Source organism: Neurospora tetraspora (assembly GCF_033439725.1).
Source record: "Neurospora tetraspora strain CBS 560.94 chromosome Unknown B0H65scaffold_8, whole genome shotgun sequence".
Classification (NCBI taxonomy): domain Eukaryota; kingdom Fungi; phylum Ascomycota; class Sordariomycetes; order Sordariales; family Sordariaceae; genus Neurospora; species Neurospora tetraspora.
Genome location: NW_026944390.1, coordinates 50,885 through 71,482, shown reverse-complemented (window position 1 = coordinate 71,482; position 20,598 = coordinate 50,885). Strand labels below are relative to the sequence as shown.

Sequence of the window (20,598 nt, the reverse complement as noted above, 5' to 3'; positions counted from 1 at the left end):
GTAAAAATTAACGAATAACAAAGGTTAGTAATATAATAATAGATTTAAATTAGGCGTAATTTTATCGGGGTATAGAGTTAATATTGTTCTTGTACCTAACGAAATTTTAAAGAAAGACGGGAAGAAGAAAAAAGAAGAATGAAGCCTACCGTTATTAATTTAATAGAAGATAAATAGGATTAGTATTTTTATTAATTAGAATTGATATAAAGGAATTAAAGTTGTAAGGTTACGGGGTTTTAAGGTTAAAGAAGAAAAAATTGTAATACGAATAAGTAATAATAATTATAAAAATAAATATAGGGTTTAGTAAGTAGATTCTGTTAGGTAGGGTCCGCGCTTGAGCTATTCTATTTCGGGCGGGGGTAATGGGTCTACCGAGTCTCGTTCTATTTAGATATTGTATATTTAATTTCCTCCGTTTACCCTGGCCCCTTAGATTTAATATTTAATTAAAGTTAAATTTCGAGGGAGATAAGTTTAAATAAATATACTCGAAAAGTTCTATACAATATTAAAGTATTATCGTTATTATTCTTAAAATAAATATTTAGTTAAATTCGATATATAGAATATAGTTACTTATAGTAAGATTATAAATTTAAACTATTATATATATTTATATTTGTAATTATCCGCCGAAGTTCGCTAATAACTTGAATTCTATTATATTTATTTGATTATATACGCTAAAATCTCGTAAATATAAATATATTAAATCCCCCTTTATTAATTATTATTGAATATATATTTCCTTTATATTTTATAGCTACTAAAATTATTAATTAATATTATAAAAAATAAATAATATGTAAAGGAAATAAATATTTTATACGGTAATATTTAATGCTTTATTATTATTATTATCGGACTCTCCGGGGATATATATTTCCGGATCTTGATCGATATAGACGTAGGTGTTTCCAAGTTTTTGAATATATTTATGCGCTGATTTATAAATTCGTATTATATTAAGTATATTAGGTTTAAAAGGTTGTTATTCCTTTCGTTAAGTAACCTTTTTATATTTATCAATAAATTAGTCCTTGGTAGGAATTTTCTTATTACTTACGGGTCGGTTCGCGCCCTTCTTAACCTATTCTACGTATTTTTTAATATAATAGGCTAATTTAATAAAGATTATTAAACGTTTATTAATATGGTAATTTTTTATAGTTAAGGAAAATTATTTATTGCGATACTATTTGTAGATATTAGGTGTTTTGGTTTTAATGTCGAGTTAATTGTAATAAAAGTCGAAGATTTCGACGAAGAGTTCGTAGTTATATTCTTCCTTTAGTTTATTCTAAATGACCTTTATATTTATAATTTTATTAATAATGCGGTTTCTCTTAAGTAGGTCTTCTATAAAGATCTAATTCAATTAGTAATATTTTATAATTGTAAGTATAATAAATATTTACTATTATTTCATTAATAGAATAGTTATGCTAATTGGGTATATTGTTAGAAATATGTTTATATAAATATTTTTAGAGGAACGCCTTCTCGTTTGCCTTTATATCAGCGGAATTAAAATTAATTAAAATTTCCACGGTGTTTTCTTATAATATTTAGAGAAATACCAACCGAATTAAGAATTTACTTCCTTTAATACGGTATTATATAACAATATTCATATTTTTAGGAAATTGATGAATATATTTTCTCTTTTTAGAATTCCTATCGATATTAATATTAATATTGGACCCGTTAATGGTATTAATTAGTACTTATTGTAATATTTAGTATTAGAAGTGAATGGAATTATATATTTATTTAGAGTTTGCTTATTATTAATTATTGTAAAATATTTTCGGAGTTAGAGTTATTGGTTTTAATATTTAATATTATATCGCCGTATTTATTAATAACAATTATACAGTTTTAAGACGCCTTATTATTCGAATTTCCTATATTCGACCGGGAGTTCTCTATGTTATTCTATATATTAGAATTCTCTATATTATTTTATATATTAAAATTCTCACTTTAGCCGTTTAGCAGAGTATTAATAACTCCGGGGGTTGTAATTACGGCCGATATTATATTTAGGAGAAGTCGGTTTAAAGTATTAATTATAAGCGGGGTATAATATTACGGTTAGAATGTACTATATTATATATTAAGCGGCGAAATAATAATAATTAATTAACCCAATAGGTAATAAGAAAGGGAGATAGAGGAGGGGTTAGAGAGGTTTATTTAGGGAATAGGCGAAGTTTTATTTACGTAAAAATAATTTTAAAGGATTTACTTTTCCGATTACAAAAGAAATAAGAAAGTGTAATACGTATAAATTTTAAGAAAGTATTAATGGGAAGGAATAATATTTAGATTAGTATTAAAGGGAAGGGAACGAAGGGCGGGAGCCGAGGGGATTTAAATTCGAGTAGGAAGTAGGACCCAATTGGGGTAGGGCCGTACTATAGAATTATATTAATAAGGTTGTATTAATAGGGTTGTATTAATAGGGTAATTAGTAAACGGCGGGGGCCTGGTGTAGCAGGGGTATAAAGTTTAGGTTGCTTCGAAATTGTAAAGTTCTGTAAAATTTCTTAGGTTATTACTATAATAAATAGAATAGAATTTTAATTTTAAGGGACGGAAGAATATATATTTAGTATAATATTTGCGGTACCTATTACGTTTACGTACGTAATATATTAAAATTATCGCTTTTATAATTAAGTAATATAAAATAATATCTGCTTTAGTTCCTAGCTATTTCGAATACCAAAGCGTAAAAATAAGAACCTTATAAAGTTTTTCTGGCAATAAAAGCGCAAACAAACAAATTAATTTTCGTTTATATAGAATATTAATTAATAATTATAAAATCCGATTATATTGTAATTATAAAATCTAGGGCATTTTATTAATACTAGTTCTATTAATTAATGTATTAATAAGTACTTCGAAGAGGATAGTGTTAGTGGGAAGGATGTTGATTACTTATTAGATTTGTTAATTAATTCGATAACCTTGCTAATTGCGCCGATATTTATAATAGGAGAAGATATTATTGAAGACGTAGTAGATTAAGATATAATGGTAATAAAAAAGCAGATTATAAAAAAAGTGGAGAAGGTAATATAAACCGGTTAGCTAAAGAATAATGAAGAAGCGGAAGTGGAAGCGGAGGTAGAAAAAGTCGCTAACCCTTTAATTAACCGATTCTAATTAGAATACGCTCTAAGAGAGGATATTATTAATACCGGCTTTAACGACGACTTTAATAACTTAACGGCAATTAGTAAAACTATTACGCCCAGGCTAAACGATTAATTTATATTATAAGTAATTCCCGGTAACATTTTTATTAAATATAGTTAAATTATAAATAACTTTACTATTCCGATGTATTACTAAATATCCGAGTTTAACTTTTCGCTATTCTAACTCTTATTAGTATTGTAGATTAAAAAGTATAATATATTTTATTTAGTATACGCCAACTTACGTAATGTACTTCTAATCCTCGGTATAGGAGTAAATTCGAAGTACTTCCGTTACGGAAGGAAATATTTATAAATCGACTTTATTGTATTATTCTACTCAATATTCTTTGTAAAGGTATAGTTAAATTTAATTTAAATATCCTACTTAATAAGATTAAGTTCGAAGAACTTGTATATATTTTTGATTTCGAAAATATAATAAAGATATTACTTGGTTCGAGTAAATTATTAAGAAAAGTATATTAGGAAATAGTATAAATAATAGACGGCCCTATTATAGAATTATAGTAAGTAAAGTAGTAGGGAGAAAATTTATAGATTATAAATAGAAAGTTCTTCTTTTATCTTTTAAAATCTCTACCCGTAGGTATAGGAATAGGCTCTTTAATAATATTAGTAAAAGGCTCTTTAATAATATTAGTAGAAGGCTTTTTAGTAATAGCAGGGTAAGGGGGGAGGTAGAGAAGTTGGTACTAATCTTCCCTTTTGATTTCGTTTATTATAAATATTCCGTTATAGGAATATATCCGACGCTAATGTATTTATATAATAGCGGCGAATTGTAAGATTTATATTTCAGGAGGGTTAAATACCATAGTTTGGATACTAGATACGGATATTTATAGGTATTAATTATATTGGTCTAGCTAGTTTTCCTAAGATCCGCGCTATTAATAGAATTTATTCCGGTTTCTACTTCATAAATAATTGATGTAATTCTTTGCGAATTAGTTTTAGTAGAGAGGTATGATATATTTATTTTTTTAATAAATATTATAAGTATAATGCTTTAAATCGATATAAATTATAGTTTTAACCCAAATTATGTTTAATCCGATTCGGAGTTAATAGGAATTTTATTCCCCGGGCCCTTTATAATCCGATATTTATTCGATTAGAAGATTAAAAGTTATCGACCTATTTGATTATTGTTATTTTATTGCGGCGAATTTAAATTAAAGTAATAGGATCGCTAGTACTTCGAAGATAATTTTATTGGGGAAGACCGGATTTCCTTACTATAGAGTATATTTATTAATACTTTTAGTTTATATATTAATAGTTATATATTAATTATAGGCGTTTATATTACGGTATTATTCTTCGAAGAATAGCTTTGTATTAGAAGAGAGGGAATATTTCTTATAATATTCGGTCCTTATAGGATTAATTTTAGTAATATAATTTAATTTCTAGTATATTTAATTATTATAGGGCTAGAGCCTAGGGGTTAAGCTTGGCTGTTGCCAAGCCGTGTCCTGCAGCCTACCGGCCCGATAAACTGATAAGCTACGATACGAGCCTTCTAATTGGCCAGACCCGCATAACTACCTAGCCCGTACAGTCTTGGCACTAGTTGCATAAAACCTTCTTTCGACTACACCCTTCTAGTAGAATCTTTCCTCTCTTTCTTTCCTTATCAAATATAGCATTTCAACCTTATACGACTGCTCGCTGTGCCTTACTCTTGCAGACCCGTTACATTAATGAAATTTAATAAGGGGAAATAAATTAATATTAATAAAGAGCGATTTTTCGTTTATAGTTTCGTAGTATATTTTGTCGGTAATATACTTTCATAATAGAAATTAGTAAGATATAAATCCTATTAAACAAATTAATTATATAGGTTTTATTTTATTACTAGCTAAATTAGGTCTGACTTCAATTTTAACATTATACGATATAGAAGATTCTATTATTAATATTTTGATAACATAATATATATTGAATAATTTCCGATTAAATCGGCTTAAGATAATATATAAAAGCAGTTTAGTATATACTACGAAATATATTTAATTTATATACTTAGAAGCGTCTTTCCGGCCTTAGATTATATACGAATTCGAATTTATAATACGGTATATTCGGAATTCTAAAGCCATTTTCGAATTCTTACGGATTATTTATTCGAAGATAAAAGATTCCTCTATAAAACGCTTTTGGAAAGAAGCTGTATTTATATTCTAAGAAATTCGGTTCCTTCCGGGTTAAGCGAAGATATAAAGCCCCAAAATATATTGTAAATTATTCTGTATAAAGGAATATATACGTTTCATTATTATTGTACCTATACTATCACTTAATTGGCTTAAAGCGGAATATATAAAACTAGAATTCTAATAGCTTTTTATTAATGAAGGTCTCCGTTTTCTTGATATATCCGATTTAAATTACTAAATCATAAGGCCTGAAATATATATATATAGAGAGTAGATAATTTTAATATTTTAGAAGTTTATATAATCGGTTTTAATTATCTTTACCCGTAATGGAGTATTAATATTAGAAGAGTTTAGCCATATAATAATAGGCGGGAGAAAAGCTTTCTAATATATATGCTAAGTTTTCGGTAATAGTAAGAAGAATATTAGTAAGAAAGCCCAGGCAAATTAACCTACTTCTAATAGAAGTATTATTACAATTAGGGGTAGAATGTTGAAAAGATGGAGAGAGATTAAGATAAGTAGTACGCTTACTTTTATACCGATAGTAACGGTAGTAAAAAACGTAATTTTAATTACATTTAGTTTTATTAGAATACGAGTAACGAAACGTATACCGATTATTCTAGATTAAAAGGGTAATAATATATTAAACCGTTAATGCTTATTGAATATTTATATAAATATATATTTATTAAAGGTTTTGGATGAATATAGTTTATATTGTTTAGTGTTAACGCTTTAAGGAGAGGATGAATATAAGTAAATGCCGTAATTATTAGATTTAAATAAATTTAGAAATTATTAATAAATAAAAATTAATCATAATTAAGGAATTTACGTGTAATATTTTCGCTACCAATTATTGAAACGCCGCGTTTACGTTAATTTAAGATATTAATGAACGCCGATTTATATTGTTTATATTAGCTGGTTGCTTCGAATATAGTTATCTCAAAATTTATTATATATTTTCTATATTTAAAGAATTATACCCGGGGTTAGCCGTATCGTACGATCTATATTTCGGTAGCGAAGGATTCTATTTAAAAGAAGAAGTATCGACTTTCGAAATTCGATTAGATCCCTATTATTATAATCCCCTTACGCTATACGGTCTATTATAAAACTAGGTAGAGAAATGAAAAGATTTATTATTAGTAGTAGTAGATCCTCGCTTCGAAGACGAATATTTTAACTTTATAGTAAAATAGTGGGAGGCATTCAAATTGGACTACGATCGATTATATATTTTTTGGGGGATTAAGAAATTCTAATAGGCTAAGAAGATTTCTTTCGTATTCTAACGCCGCTTAACGAAACGAATATTTAAAATTGGGGATTTTATCCGGATATTGAACGAAGACCGGATTAATACTTTATTTATTTATTTAAATAGTATCTTTATTTATTATTAAACGGGATTGTTTCCTGCGGTGCCCTGACTGGCCTATAATGATAGCACCAGTACAAGGTTGCTATAGTGAACTATGCACTTGTAGCAGAGCGGAGCGGAAGCGGTAGGAAGTACGACAGCAATGCTGAAGGAAGCAGCGTAGTTGCAAGTACAACAAAAGGATGTTGTAAAAGAGGTCTTAGAGAGGACTCTGCTCTCAAGACAGAAGATTACAGTGGACTCTGCACTGTGAGAAAAGACTATATTGTATTGCTTGACTTGTGCTTGCTTGCTTAAGGAGTGACGAACTGAAGGAGAGGAGAGGTCTCTATATACATGGACACTAAGCATCTAGAAGCTTCTGTTGAATCCTGTGATGACAAATCAGTCTGGAAGAAATGCTAGCTAAGTTATAAGACTCTAGAATACAGTGGCAAAACCTCTTGTATTCTAGTACATTCTGTGGGGACTGAGTCAACTGATTCCGTAGAAGGAATAGTTCAACTAGCCTTCTATACTACAAGGTAGTACAAGGCAGTTACAAGGCACAGTACTAGCCACACGTTAACAGGGATAAATATATATATTTGCTATTATTATTGTCGTTAAGCCCTAGGTTGAATTCCCTATATATAAATTTATTATTGAATGTCCGATTTATAAATTTATTCTAATAAGAAGGATTATCGGATTCTCTAGTATTTTACTAGATTAGGTATAGATGATAATCGAGGCGATGGCGACTTCGTGTATGTTAATTATGATATTTATTTTATATAAATAATAGAAAGAGGATATATTTTTCTAAGTAATTATTATTTGCCGCTCTAGTTTAATCCTTTACGTATTTTAACTATAGAGGATAATAGTAATATAAGAACCTACTTTTTTTATAATTATATAATATCTATATATTTCCCTAAATTGAGGTAGAGTTAGCGTTGCGCTCCCCCTGAACGCCCAAGCTACGGGTATATTAATTTTTTTTCTAACTTGCCCTAGAACTTCGGTTAGAATTATTAAGTAGAAAGAATATAATGAACTATAAGTAGAAATAGCAGGAAGGAATATTCTTATATAATTGAAGTATTAAATCCGCTCGTCGTAAATTTTTTTATAAATCTTAAAACTTTAACCTTTTAACTTTATTAAATAATTTCTATTATTTTATTCTATTCGCCTACGTTAAATTATTATTATTACGTTTCGCCTACATCTTAGGGTCTAGCTATTTGTTGCCGAATAAATCCCGCCTCTCTCTTTCGAATTCCCGTACTATATTGATAGACTTCAACCCTGCGCGGGCAGCCTATTTCTTTATTTACCTCTACTACTAAATAGAATACATACAACATAACTTCGAATTTCGACCGCTAAACCCTAATTATAATTAATTCTCGATAGTAATATCCTCCGGCTCTAATAATTACTATCCCTACGTTTCTACTATATAATAATATATTGTATATATTAATAACCTTATACTCTAATTTATTGTTAAATGCTCTAGCGGGATAAATATCCTCGTCTTTTATATAAAGTAAATGAATTAATTCCTCTAATTTCGATTGCGGTCACTAATTTCAAAACCTTCCGGTTATTATAAATAATATTATCGACCGTTATTTCTAACCTATTCAATACTGTAACGGGTCTGTACGAGAAAAGCACAGCGTACAGTCGTATGGTTGAAATGCTATATTTAATAAGGAGAGCAAGAAGGAAGACTGCACTAGAAGGGTGCCGTCGAAAGAAGATTTTATATAACTAACGCTAAGACCGTACGGGCCAGGCAAGTATATAGGTCTGGCCAACTAGAAGGCTCGTATCCCTATCGATAAGGCAAAGACCCTATCGATAAAGCAAAACACAATTTAATAACAACCAAACTTGACCCCTAAGTTCTAACCCTATAATATTACCCCCCTACTCCCCCTTAGGGAGTACGGTCCACCGTATAAAATCTATTGTAACTAAATACATAAGAATAACCAAAATCTAATACAACTGCACCCAACCAAATACTTATTTAAATAGGGAAAAAATTAATAATACTAAAAGAAATATCTATACTAAGCTCCCAAGTAAATACTACACAACCACCTACCTACTACCCGAATCGGTAATAAAAATATACCCGCCGTTACCTATATAGAATTACGCTTTATAATTATAAGTATTAAAACTAAATTAAAGGACATTTCTAAACCTTACTTATTAAGGAAGCTCTTTCACCGTATTATATTAATAATCCGTAATGGAAATAATCAAATTAAGGCTATTACCCAATACTTTATATTATTTTACTTCTCTTACTAATAATCGGCTACCCTCTCTTTCCCTCGCTAAGGAACGACCTTAATAATTCTTATACTCACAAAATATAATACCTATTCCCTCTATCAGTTATATTATAAATAGGCACTAACTTAATTAACTATATGTAATTAAAAAAGTAAATTCAAAATTAACTACATATTTAGCTAATAAATACCTTATTTACATTAATTATTACCTAAATAATTAATTCTCCCTCTACTATAATATTATTAAAGCTACCCTCAATAAAGTACTACTTAATTTAAAAACTCCTCCTTTTAACTATTATCGTCGTAACTATCTAAACCCCTACCGGGTTACACTCGAACGTTATTTATCTTTATCTTTTTATACTATTTAAACTAATAGGAATTATTCCTACAATTCGCATATTTACCCTCCCGCTTCTACTTATTCTTCTACTTCTAAAATAATAATATCTTCATCGCCGAAACATTAATAAAAATATCTATAAAATTACCCTCATCCTCAATTAGGGCCTACCTTAATAATAAGGCGGAGGCTAAAAGAAAAACATTATTATTAAAATAACGCAAGTATTTAAATAATTAAAAATACTATTCAAATACGTCAATTCAGTCGGAAAACTATTATTTCCAATTATAATTCAAAGCAATAATAAATTAATTAATTTTAGCGGTATCAAACTAAGAATCCGCATAAACGTAGTAAAACACTTCCTCGAATCGGACAATAAAGGCCGCTATAAATTCCTTAGAACCAAACTTTTAATATAATTAGTAAAACTCCTAACCAACTCATTTAACAACGTTAAAATCCCTATATATAAGACGGAACTTATTAATAAACTTATAGGGAAATTGAAGAAAAATAGCGAAAATAATAAATAGTTTCTTAATAGCGGGCAATAAATAAGTGAACAAATAATAAAACTACGCTTCTAAATTACTAATAGCTGGGTTATCTACGTAAAATTTAGCCTACGCGTTTAAAACTTAAGTTTCGAACTCTTCTTTACTCCTTAAAAATTTTTCGAAATAGGAGAAAATTAACTTACGAAATAACAAATCGAAAAGAAGGGAGGCCGGCTAAGCAGTACAGAGGTTAAAAATCTCGAGAATTAACTATTTAATAGAAGAGGCAAATTATTATTATCATTCTTAAAAATTCGTCGACTAAGTAATTTAAAGGAGCGGTTATTATTAAAATATTATAGAGGTCGATGGGGAGAGAGACTCTTTAGCGGTACCTATAAAAGAAGAGCAATAGTATTAATTTAAAAAGAGGGTCAAATATAATATAACGGATCTGCACGAGAAAAGCACAGCGTACAGTCGTATAATTGAAATACTATATTTAATAAGGAGAGTAAGAAGGAAGATTATACCAGAAGGGTACCGTCGAAAGAAGGTTTTATACAACCAGTGCCAAGACCGCACGGCCCAGGCAAACATATAGGTCTAGCCAACCAGAAGGCTCGCATCCCTATCAATAAGGTAGGGACCCTATCGATAAGGCAGGACACGGCTTGGCAACAGCCAAGCTTAACCCCTGGGCTCTGGCCCCATGATAAATACTATGCTCGCCTACTACACATAACCGATAACTATAAAAAATATATACTTCTAAACTAATTTTAGCTATTTTTAAGGTCTTTTCCTAACGGTATACTAATTCGTAAATCGATTAACTTTTCCTCCAGTAAATATTTCTACCTAATATTCCTTTAAGAGACCTCCGATTTAATTATTTAAATATTAGTAAGAATTATAAAAATTATTATTAAGGTAATTATATAAGTTAATCCGCTTTCGATTCTATAGTTTCCCCTCTTTTTGTTGCCCTATCCTCTAGTTTTATACTAATAACGAATAATAGATAATTATTGGCTTTTTTTTATATTTTGTAGTATTATGGGTAAGTTAGTTTTAATGTAATAATATCTACTAAGTAATTAATATTTTATAATTACCTCTGGAGTTATATTTAATTATACGCTTTCTAATTATTTAATATTGTATATAATTAATTCATTTTCATTAATTACTGCTGCTACTTTAATAATTTACTCTTTTACCCTTAACCGTTTTATTCGCTTTGTATTCCCCTCGCTAATATTACGTATAAATTCCCTTCTATTTTACTTACTTCGTTGTAACGCTACAATTTTTATTCTATTACCTGTTTCGCTTTAAGGTATATACTTAATACTCCTATATTTTATAATTAATTAACTTACTTTATAATTTAGGTACCTTTAGGTATAAATTTCTGTAGCTTCTTGTAAGAAACTGTAATGTATTCCTAAGATTAAAGTGAAAATACCTTTAATCTACTTATTACTGTATTGCTATTACGATTATTCGAATAGGAGGGAATTTACTAACTTTTTTAACGTTTAGATTCCTCTTTTTAAAATTGTAAATAGTAATAGTTTAGTAAAGTTAATCGGGAGGGTTAGCGACGATAATATTAGAGGAGGAGGAGGAGGAAGAGGAGGAGAAATTTAAATTAGATTTGGGAATGGAGGAACTAGGCCGGTAGGGTAGTCTAAATAGGACTTAATAGTAGGACCCTAATAATAGGGCTCCCGGTAATAAGGCGCCTAGTAATTGGATTAAATTAAATATTACCTATTTTGTTTATACTACACTTTCTCAACCTATGCTATTTCGCCTATATCCGATCTTTTTATTATAAAATATTAATTATACTTTGAACCTAATATTAAGGCGGAATTAATTTCTTACTAGAATTAATTTTTAGTTAGAAATCGTCCTACTAAGAAATAAGCTTACTATAAAAAAGGTAAATTGTATTATATATATATTTAATTTAAACTAATTTTATATACGAAAAATAAGAATTAATCTCTATAATAATATTCGGTCTATGAAATATTTTAAAATAAAACCGTCTTCCTAAGTCGAAGTAAAGTTATTAATTAATAATGATTATATTTTATAATTATTTTTATTTTTAAAGATGCTTTACTAGAAGTTAGATTTATTTATTTAGAAGAAGAAATTAATTAAAAGTTATATACTAATAGTAATAATTCTTTTTATAATTAATATAGAGAATAAAATAGGTTGGAAGTAATAAAGGAACGTATACCGACTTAATTTAGATACATAGATAGATTGGAAAGAAAAAAATAAATTGATATTTCAAAATGAATTTAGGATGCAATACTATATCGATAAAAATATTATCCCTTCAGCTTAAATTAAATATAATTGTACGATAGTTTTCAGATGAATTGATTTGATGTGAAAATATTTATAGTTAATGAGTGATTCGTATAGAGATGACCTGTACTATATATATTGAATTGACTGCTTCTTATGTCTTAGACCCAATATAGTCCTAGGATGATTTTACAATTGTCATATTTCACAACTGTAAAATCATATGTGTGATCATTTTCTACGACCCCCCTGGCGCGCTATGGTACCTATGACGAGAAAAAGAAAATATCAACTCGGAGTTTGTTCGTGATCATTCATCGGACGTTCAAGCGGTGAGCCTCATTGTATTACTGTCGGTGCTACGAGCACCTGTGCATCCGTGGGAGCGATGGAGTGTACGAGGAAGAAGAGAACGGAGGGGAGTTGGCGGGCTGAGAATGGGTTTAATGTGAATTTCCCGATTATTTCGACATGATGCAGATTAATTGGAGTATTGGTTGAGACTAGGGAAGAAGATAAGAAAGGCTGAAGCAAGAAAGAGGGAGTGTAGTTGGGTTAAAGGTCATATGAATCATCAGAATTGACGTTGAATTCGATTACCCCTGAGCAGGGTTAGGGTTGATGTGTGCTTCTCCAGGCAAGAATGGGATGCCAGGGACAGCTCGCCTGCCTAACCGCGCATGCATTAGAATAGTGACGGGAATAAGCAGATGACATACACAAAATTGATGCCATGCTAGAACCAGCCTTCATGGGTAGTATCAAGAGTTTTTATACATTATGTACTCCCAAACTACATGGTAACATCTAACAAATCTTTGCAATCCGTTTAGTGGTCGTGTCCATCATCATCCGGCCTCTGTTCAGGGTCGAGTGTGATGAGGGTATCGATACGCATGATGCTGATGCATGCTTCCACCGCACTCTTCAGTTGCGTGACCTTGCTCATGCTAGGCTCCATAACGCCGGCCTTGATCTCGTCCACAACCTTGCCCTTCATCAGGTCAAGACCGTAGTTCTTGTAGGCCTTCTTACGGGCAACAATCTTCTCGTCCTCGTTCGCCTCGCCTTCCTGGATGCGCTGCGACAGAGCGTGCCTTGATCGTAGTTGGGCGACAAGCTCGGAGGCATCCTTGGCGGCGTTGACGGCCAAGGTCTTGGGAATAACGAGTAGCGATTGGGCAAACTCACCAATGGCGAGCTGCTCCCTGGAACCGACAGTGCCGGCGTACTCCTCCAGGTAAATGTGCAGAGCCGTCTCGACCGCACCACCACCGGGCACGATGCTGCCACTTTCCAAGGTACGCTTAACAGCGCACAAGCTGTCGTGAACCGAGCGCTCCATCTCGTCGAGGGTGAAGTCGTTGGGGCCACGGAGAATGATGGAGGCCGAAGAGTGAACCTTGGTGCCCTTGATCAAGATGCACTCGTCATCGGAAATGCGCTCCTGGACAACCTCCTCGGCGTGACCGAGGTAAGAGGGCTCGAACTTCTCGTCGCCGTTGAGATCGGAAAGAGTGCTGAGGAGAGTGGCGCCGGTGGCACGGGCGATACGGCGAAGATCCTCCTTCTTGCAGCGGCGCACAGCCATAGCGCCCTTCTCGACGAAAAGCTTGAGAACCATGTCATCGATACCCTTTGTCGTCAAAACGACGTTTGCGCCCGCCTTGAGAATCATCTCGACGCGCTCAATGATCATACCGGACTCACGCGCGCGGATGGCCTCGAGCTGCTGGGGATCATCGACTGTGATCTGGACACCAAGCTTCATCCTCTCCTTCTGAAGGTTGATATCCAAGCAGGCAATCTTGGCGTCTGTTACACGGGTGTTCATGGCCTGGGAGGCGACAGTGCAGTTGAGGGCGTAGCCCTTGATGAGCATCGATTCGGTAACGCCCTTGCCGTGGGCCTTGAGGATGTTGACGGCCTTGACGGGGTACTTGGTCTCGTTCTTGTTGTTGGTGGTCTTGACGGCCTGGATGGCGTCAACGACCATGTTGGCGAAGAAGTCGGAGTCGGCGCCGATGATCTTGCTGGACATGGAGGTCTTGGCGATGCTGAGGAGGGACTCGCGACCGAGGTTCTCGACCTTGATGCTGATATGCTCTTTCATGTACTTGACCGCCTCTCTGAGGGCCAGGCGGTAGCCGGTGATGATAGTCGTGGGGTGTATCCGGTTCTTCATCAACTCGTTTCCTCTCCTGAGCAGCTCGGCCGCGATCAGGACGACTGATGTTGTGCCATCGCCAACCTCCTTGTCTTGTTGGTGCGCAAGGTCGACGAGGATCTTGCCTGCGGGGTGCTCAACGTCGAGCAAGCTGAGAATAGTAGCGCCATCGTTTGTAACAGTAACATCCTGCGCAAACGGTGTTAGGCATGGCGGGGTTCATTCAACTTTTGGCGATAGGGGCGGGGGAGAAGCAGCTTACACCAATGTCGTCGACCATCATCTTGTCGAGACCGCTGGGACCGAAGGAGCTCTTGACGACATTTGCGATGGCTTGTGTGGCGATGACTATACGAAATCATCATGGGTTAGCGACCCAAACTTGATGCCATCCCAAACACTGCTTGCTGGTGGGATCCTTAGCTGGAGGCTCAGGGGCAGGGGAGACTTGCCATTCTGCTCTCTGATCTCAGCACCGGAAATCTTTTGGCCGCCGAGGAAAAGGGTGCCGCTGCCCGACTGGGCGAACATGGAAGCCATGGTTGAATGTGTATGGAATGCGAATGGGTTGGAGTCGTCGTCGTCGTCAAGGGGCGGAGGGGAAACAGCGAGACGATCGAAAGGTTGGGTTTAGGTCAAGAAGGTGGGTAGGTTCCTACAACGGTCAACGGTCAACTGTGAAAGGCGGGATGGAAGCTCCAGCAGCAACAGCACGCCAAATGTGGAATCCAAGCAATCTCGATTCTCAGAGCTTCGCCCGACCGCCCTCTGTTCTGAACTTCAGGTGGTGCTGGCAGGCAAGCCCACTGGCAGCTTCAGCACGTCCCTGCCCCACCGCCCGCATTGCGCTGGCATCGAAAAATGTTATCGGCCACACTGATAAGGAATCAACTGTCGATAAGCTACCTTCAGGGTCCTTATCTTGCCTGGCAGCTGTCGGCCTCCCTCGTCGGCCTCCCTCGTCGGCCTGACTCCAGCTCCCCGTCCAGAGCAATCGAGACCCCAGAAACCCCACCACAGCAAGTGCCCCTCGAGGGATCCTTTGACAGGGAGCATTGCTGGCGCGTGCTGCGGGTTCCGTCGCAAGCTGAGTCTCGAATGCGGGGCATCTCCAAAACTGTGTGCGCTGAATGTGAAGCCCGTCTCCCGCGTGTGTGCCTGAAGAGAGTCTGTGCCCGTTGTGCAGTGCTGTTCCCCGTCTCGTCCAGTGTTTGGCGCATTCCATCCTTACTCTCAGACATCATCTAAGCCAGCCAGTCCCCCCGAGTTGACTCAGTTGCCGTCGGTGAGTCAGTTCCGCTGGGCACACATATACACATATAGCGACCCGTTCCTCGTCCCAATTCGCCGTCAATTCCACATACGCGACACACAGAACCCGAGAACTGATACCCATCGTTTTGCGCAGCAATGGAGGAGAACAAGGAACAGTCCAAGAGCGCCTTGAAGAAGGCCGAGAAGGCCGCCCAGATGGCTGCTAAGAAGGCTGAGAAGGCCGCCAAGCAAGCCACCCTCCCCGTCGTCGGCGGCAAGAAGGCGGACGACATCATCGGCATCACGGTCAAGAAGTCGGAGAACTTCTCGCAATGGTACCAGGAGGTCGTCCTCAAGGCCGAGCTGATCGAGTACTACACCGAGATCTCGGGCTTCTTCATCATGCGCCCTGCCACCATGTACATCTGGAACGTCATCCGCAAGTGGTTCCAGGAGCACATCGACGAGCTGGGCGTTGAGGAGACCAACTTCCCCATGTTCTTGTCGCAGAAGTCGCTCGAGAAGGAGAAGGAACACGTTGAGGGTTTCGCCCCCGAGTTGGCTTGGGTTACCAAGGCTGGCGACAAGGACCTCGAGGTCCCCGTGGCTGTCCGTCCTACCTCCGAGGCTGTCATGTACCCCTGTAAGTCATAAGACTCTGGCCTACATCTTCATCTACCCGTTGTGTTGACCGCAGGGAAACCAGACTACGCCAAGTGGATCCGCAGCCATCGCGACCTTCCCTTCCGCCTGAACCAGTGGAACTCGGTCGTCCGTTGGGAGGCCAAGCAGACCACTCCCTTCCTCCGTGCCCGCGAGTTCATGTGGCAGGAGGGTCACACCGCCCACCTTACCGAGCAGGCCGCCGGTGAGGAGGTTCTCCAGATCCTTGAGTTCTACGCCGGTGTTTACGAGCAGCTCCTCGCCGTCCCCGTCGTCCGTGGCCGCAAGACCGAGGCCGAGAAGTTCGCCGGTGGTTACTACACCACCACTGTCGAGGGCTACATTCCCTCCAACGGTCGTGGTATCCAGGGTGCCACCTCTCACTGCCTGGGCCAGAACTTCTCCAAGATGTTCGACATCACGGTCGAGGATCCCGCCGAGAAGGGCAAGCACATCCACGTCTGGCAGAACTCGTGGGGTCTCTCCACCCGTGTCATCGGTGTCATGGTCATGATCCACGGCGACGACAAGGGTCTTGTCCTCCCTCCCCGTATCGCCAAGATCCAGTCCATCCTCATCCCCGTCGGCCTCACCGCCAAGATGTCCGCCGAGGAGAAGGACGCGCACATGAAGAAGGTTGACGAGCTCCTCGCCACCCTCAAGAAGGCCGGCATCCGCGCCGACGTCGACACCCGCGAGGGCTACACTCCCGCCTGGAAGTTCAACGACTGGGAGCTCAAGGGTGTTCCCCTCCGCATCGAGTTCGGCCCCAAGGATGCCGCCAAGGACGTTGTCTCTTACGCCCGCCGCGACACCGGTGAGAAGGGCACCATCCCCATCGCCGAGCTCACCACCAAGGTCCCCGAGCTTCTCGAGACCATCCAGCAGGACATGTACAACAAGGCCGAGGCTTCCTTCCGCGAGCACCGTCTCAAGATCGAGAAGTGGGACGACGTCGTCCCCGCTCTCGACGCCAAGAACGTCGTTATCATCCCCCACTGCCTTGTCCCCGACTGCGAGGACAAGATCAAGGAGCTCACCACTGGCCGCTCTGACGAGGCCGCTGAGGGCCCCGAGTCCCAGAAGGCTCCCTCTATGGGCATGAAGTCCCTCTGCATTCCCTTCGAGCAGCCCGAGGGTCTGGTCAAGGGCGAGACCAAGTGCTTGAACCCCGAGTGCTCTCGTCTTGCTGAGCAGTGGTGCATGTTCGGCCGCTCTTACTAAGTGGCTTTTTGTTTTCGTGAAAACAAATGGAAAAGTTACTACTGGGAAGGTCGGTTATGGTTACGTGCGCTCTCTGTTGATGTTATCATGAAAGCTTTTTGATGAAATATGCAGGCAGCGCTGGAGTTTGTTGTGGATCTCAAAAGAAAGCGTAGGCGCCGCGGATATAATTTGTTGCCATATTTTATTCTTTACGGCCTTTGCGCGAGCATAAAAAAAAAGAGAAAAGTTCATAAACTATGGAGAGGTCTGTGAGATGTGAATCGTACATGGTCATCATTCATTTCCGAGACAAAGTGCCATCGCATTGCATGTTTTGTGAGGAAGACTGGGGGAGATATTCCTAGACCCTAACCCTGGCATCTTGGTCCTTTCCCCCTTTTTTTTTGACTGGCAAATTTCGCCCACATCAACCCAAGCAGCCTTTGAAACATGGGTATCACGCTCAACCAGAACAAAAAAAAACCTCGGTAAAAGAGCCATCATAATCATGTCTCAACAAATTGCAAAATCCCCGCAATCTACCATGAAACCGACGCCTCCTTATTCTTATTCCTCGCCAAACTCTTCTTCTTCGCCATCCTCATCGTCTCCTGCTCCAGCCTCATGCGCCAATCGCACTCGCCCGCGAACTCGCACATCTGGCACTTGTACGACTCCTCCACCGGCACGCCGCGCGGGTCCCGCTCGCCCTTCCACCACTGCAGGTCGTCCTGGAGGTACATGTCGAGCGTTTCCGGCTCGACGTAGAACGTGTTGACGCTGATGACTGACCCGTTCTCTGGGTTTTCCTCTCCCTCTTCCTCGCCCCCATCCCGGGGACGGGGAGACCGGTAGCGGAACTCCACGGCTACGATCTGACCTAGGCTGGCGCCGCCGCGGGGAAAAGTGAGTTGGAGCTCGAATTTGAGGAGCGAGACTAGGTCGCGGAGGGTGCGGTATTTGAGGGAGTCGAAGGCGTGGGTAGAGGAGGACATGGTGGATTCTAGGTCGTCGTCATCGCGCGGGACTGCTTCAGAGGCTTCTTCAGAGGTGGTGGATACGGCGCTGACGTAATCGGGTCCGGCACCGTCTGAGGTGGTGTCGGAAAAGACTTCCTCATGGAGGGCGCCCATTTGCGCCATGAAGGTGTCGGAGAAGGGTTCATCGGGATCGATGCCGTACCGCTCAAACACGCGCCAGTAGTTCAGTTTGCCGGATGCCATCTCGGAAAGGAAGCGGTGGTAGAGGAACAGCTGGATGGTGGTGACGCGCATGGCGGCTTTTGTAGGCGGCTTCTTGGATCCTCTTGTTTTGACGTCCGTGATGAAGATCTCGCGCTTGTCGGCGACTTCGGGCGGGAAGAAATCTGTGATTTCGTGCTGCTGCTGCTGCTGCGACGGTTGCTTTTCGGTCACTTGGCTGGATCGACTGCTGAGTACTTCTTCCTCGAGGGTTGGGTCCGGGTTGTCGTAGCTCAGCCCGTCGATGACGCCGTTGACGACGAGGCCGTCATCGAGGATGCCCCATACCTCCAGCTCACGGGTCAGGCCGGTATCGCGAAGAGTGCGCAGCCCCGTGATGATGTTCCAGATTTTGAGGCCGAAGTTGTCTTCTGGCTTGGTGATCTCGACGGATACCGGGGTGTAAATCTCACGCTCCAGTTTCTCGTGAATCGTGGTGCCTCCCTTCATGGCTTGCGTTCGCGTCTTTTTCCCGCCTGGGAGCTTACTTAAAACATAGTAGTATTGTAGCTCACACCAGGCGCCGGAAGTAAGATCACTGACGGAAAAGGGCTTCTTGGGGAATGTTCGGAAACGAAGGATGGGCGACCGAGTGTCCTCAATCACGAGGTTCTTTTCCTCGACTGATCTTTTCGGTCGGCCCCTTTTTCTAGGCTTCTCGGCCTGGCTAGCAGGCGTGTTGGATGGGGACCCAGACGGCTCATCTTGTTGTTGTAAGCCCGACAGGGCACTGCTTACTAGTCGCTCAACATATCTGTTAGTGAAAAGGTCTTCAAATACAAGCTGGCGACAAAAAAAGATGGCGCGAGCAGCTTACAATCCGGGTAGCGTACGTCCGAATCAACGGGGTCAGGATGGGCCGGCTTTGCCTTGGAATCGGCGACAAACGTTGCAAGGCGAGGGTTGTCGTCGCGGACAGAAGGCGCGAGGCGCGACTTGCTATCTGATGATGGAGCATTGAGAGACGGGATGACACGCGCGGGCTCGTCTGGGTCTGGCTTGGCGACGTGACGGTGGACTGCGTTGTCTATCTCGGAGCGGATGTCAAAGGACGGGTCAGATAGTTCGTCCTCGGCCAAGAAGTCGTCGAAGGCAGGACCAGTGACCACGGTGGTAGAATGCTTCAAGGGAGAGCGGGAAGGAACGGAAGAGCGGAAGGTAGTCGCAGTGGTATTTTGAGGCAGGGCGCGTGTTCCTGGCCGGGGGGTCGGTGGTGTTGGTGGCGAGATGGAGTCGATGAGAGCGGAGATTTCCTCCTCCTGCTCGGCCGTCAAGTTGTATCCATAGGAACTGCCGCCATCTGTGTCGCTGTCGCTGTAGTATTTGGGCGCAGACCTCGCCATACTCTCAAGGGCATCTAGTGCATCTTTACGAGCAAGCAATTTGAAGCAAATCACGAGGATATGATGAGGTTCTCAGTACGTAGGATGAACACCGGGATGCTTTCACGGTGCCCAAACAGAGGACGTCATACTACCCATAGGGCTCGCTTTGTTTGATGCCCACTGTGCTACGCTGATTGCTCGCTGGCGCGACTTGTTCCCCGCTGCCCCGCCTTTTGTATCACGCCAATTGCCGGCCGGAGGCACGAGCTCACGTGACGAGCGCAACATGGCACAAAGCCTTGAACCAACCACACCAAGTCCCTGCACTGACACTCTCCCCCATTCGTCTTTGTTTTACCTCGACAGCCTCTTATTACCGTCACTAGCAATATCTCCCAACCGTCGTCAGCCATCTTGGACTCATCACGCCCCCGTCCCTTTTGT

At 39.3% G+C, this 20,598-nt stretch overlaps 3 protein-coding genes across 3 annotated transcripts; 1 reads left to right on the top strand and 2 right to left on the bottom strand.

Annotated features, from left to right (window-relative positions):
* Positions 1–13,127: 13,127 nt before the first annotated feature.
* B0H65DRAFT_445774 (putative tailless complex polypeptide 1) lies at positions 13,128–15,005 on the bottom strand (the record flags this gene model as incomplete). Its single annotated transcript, XM_062825767.1, has 3 exons — positions 13,128–14,654; positions 14,728–14,813; positions 14,867–15,005. The coding sequence occupies 3 exons, from the start codon at positions 15,003–15,005 to the stop codon at positions 13,128–13,130; spliced, it is 1,752 nt and encodes a 583-aa protein (XP_062677282.1).
* A 433-nt stretch (positions 15,006–15,438) lies between these two features.
* On the top strand, positions 15,439–17,606 carry B0H65DRAFT_532059 (putative proline-tRNA ligase; the record flags this gene model as incomplete). The annotated part of the gene is made up of 2 exons (XM_062828953.1): positions 15,439–16,362; positions 16,417–17,606. Exons 1-2 carry the CDS (start codon positions 15,876–15,878, stop codon positions 17,604–17,606), a joined length of 1,677 nt encoding a protein of 558 aa, XP_062677281.1. The 5' UTR covers positions 15,439–15,875.
* A 377-nt stretch (positions 17,607–17,983) lies between these two features.
* On the bottom strand, positions 17,984–20,335 carry B0H65DRAFT_304983 (exonuclease V). The gene is made up of 2 exons (XM_062823205.1): positions 19,647–20,335; positions 17,984–19,566 (listed from the first exon to the last, which is right to left on the bottom strand). Exons 1-2 carry the CDS (start codon positions 20,170–20,172, stop codon positions 18,128–18,130), a joined length of 1,965 nt encoding a protein of 654 aa, XP_062677280.1. The 5' UTR covers positions 20,173–20,335; the 3' UTR covers positions 17,984–18,127.
* Between the last annotated feature and the right edge of the window lie 263 nt (positions 20,336–20,598).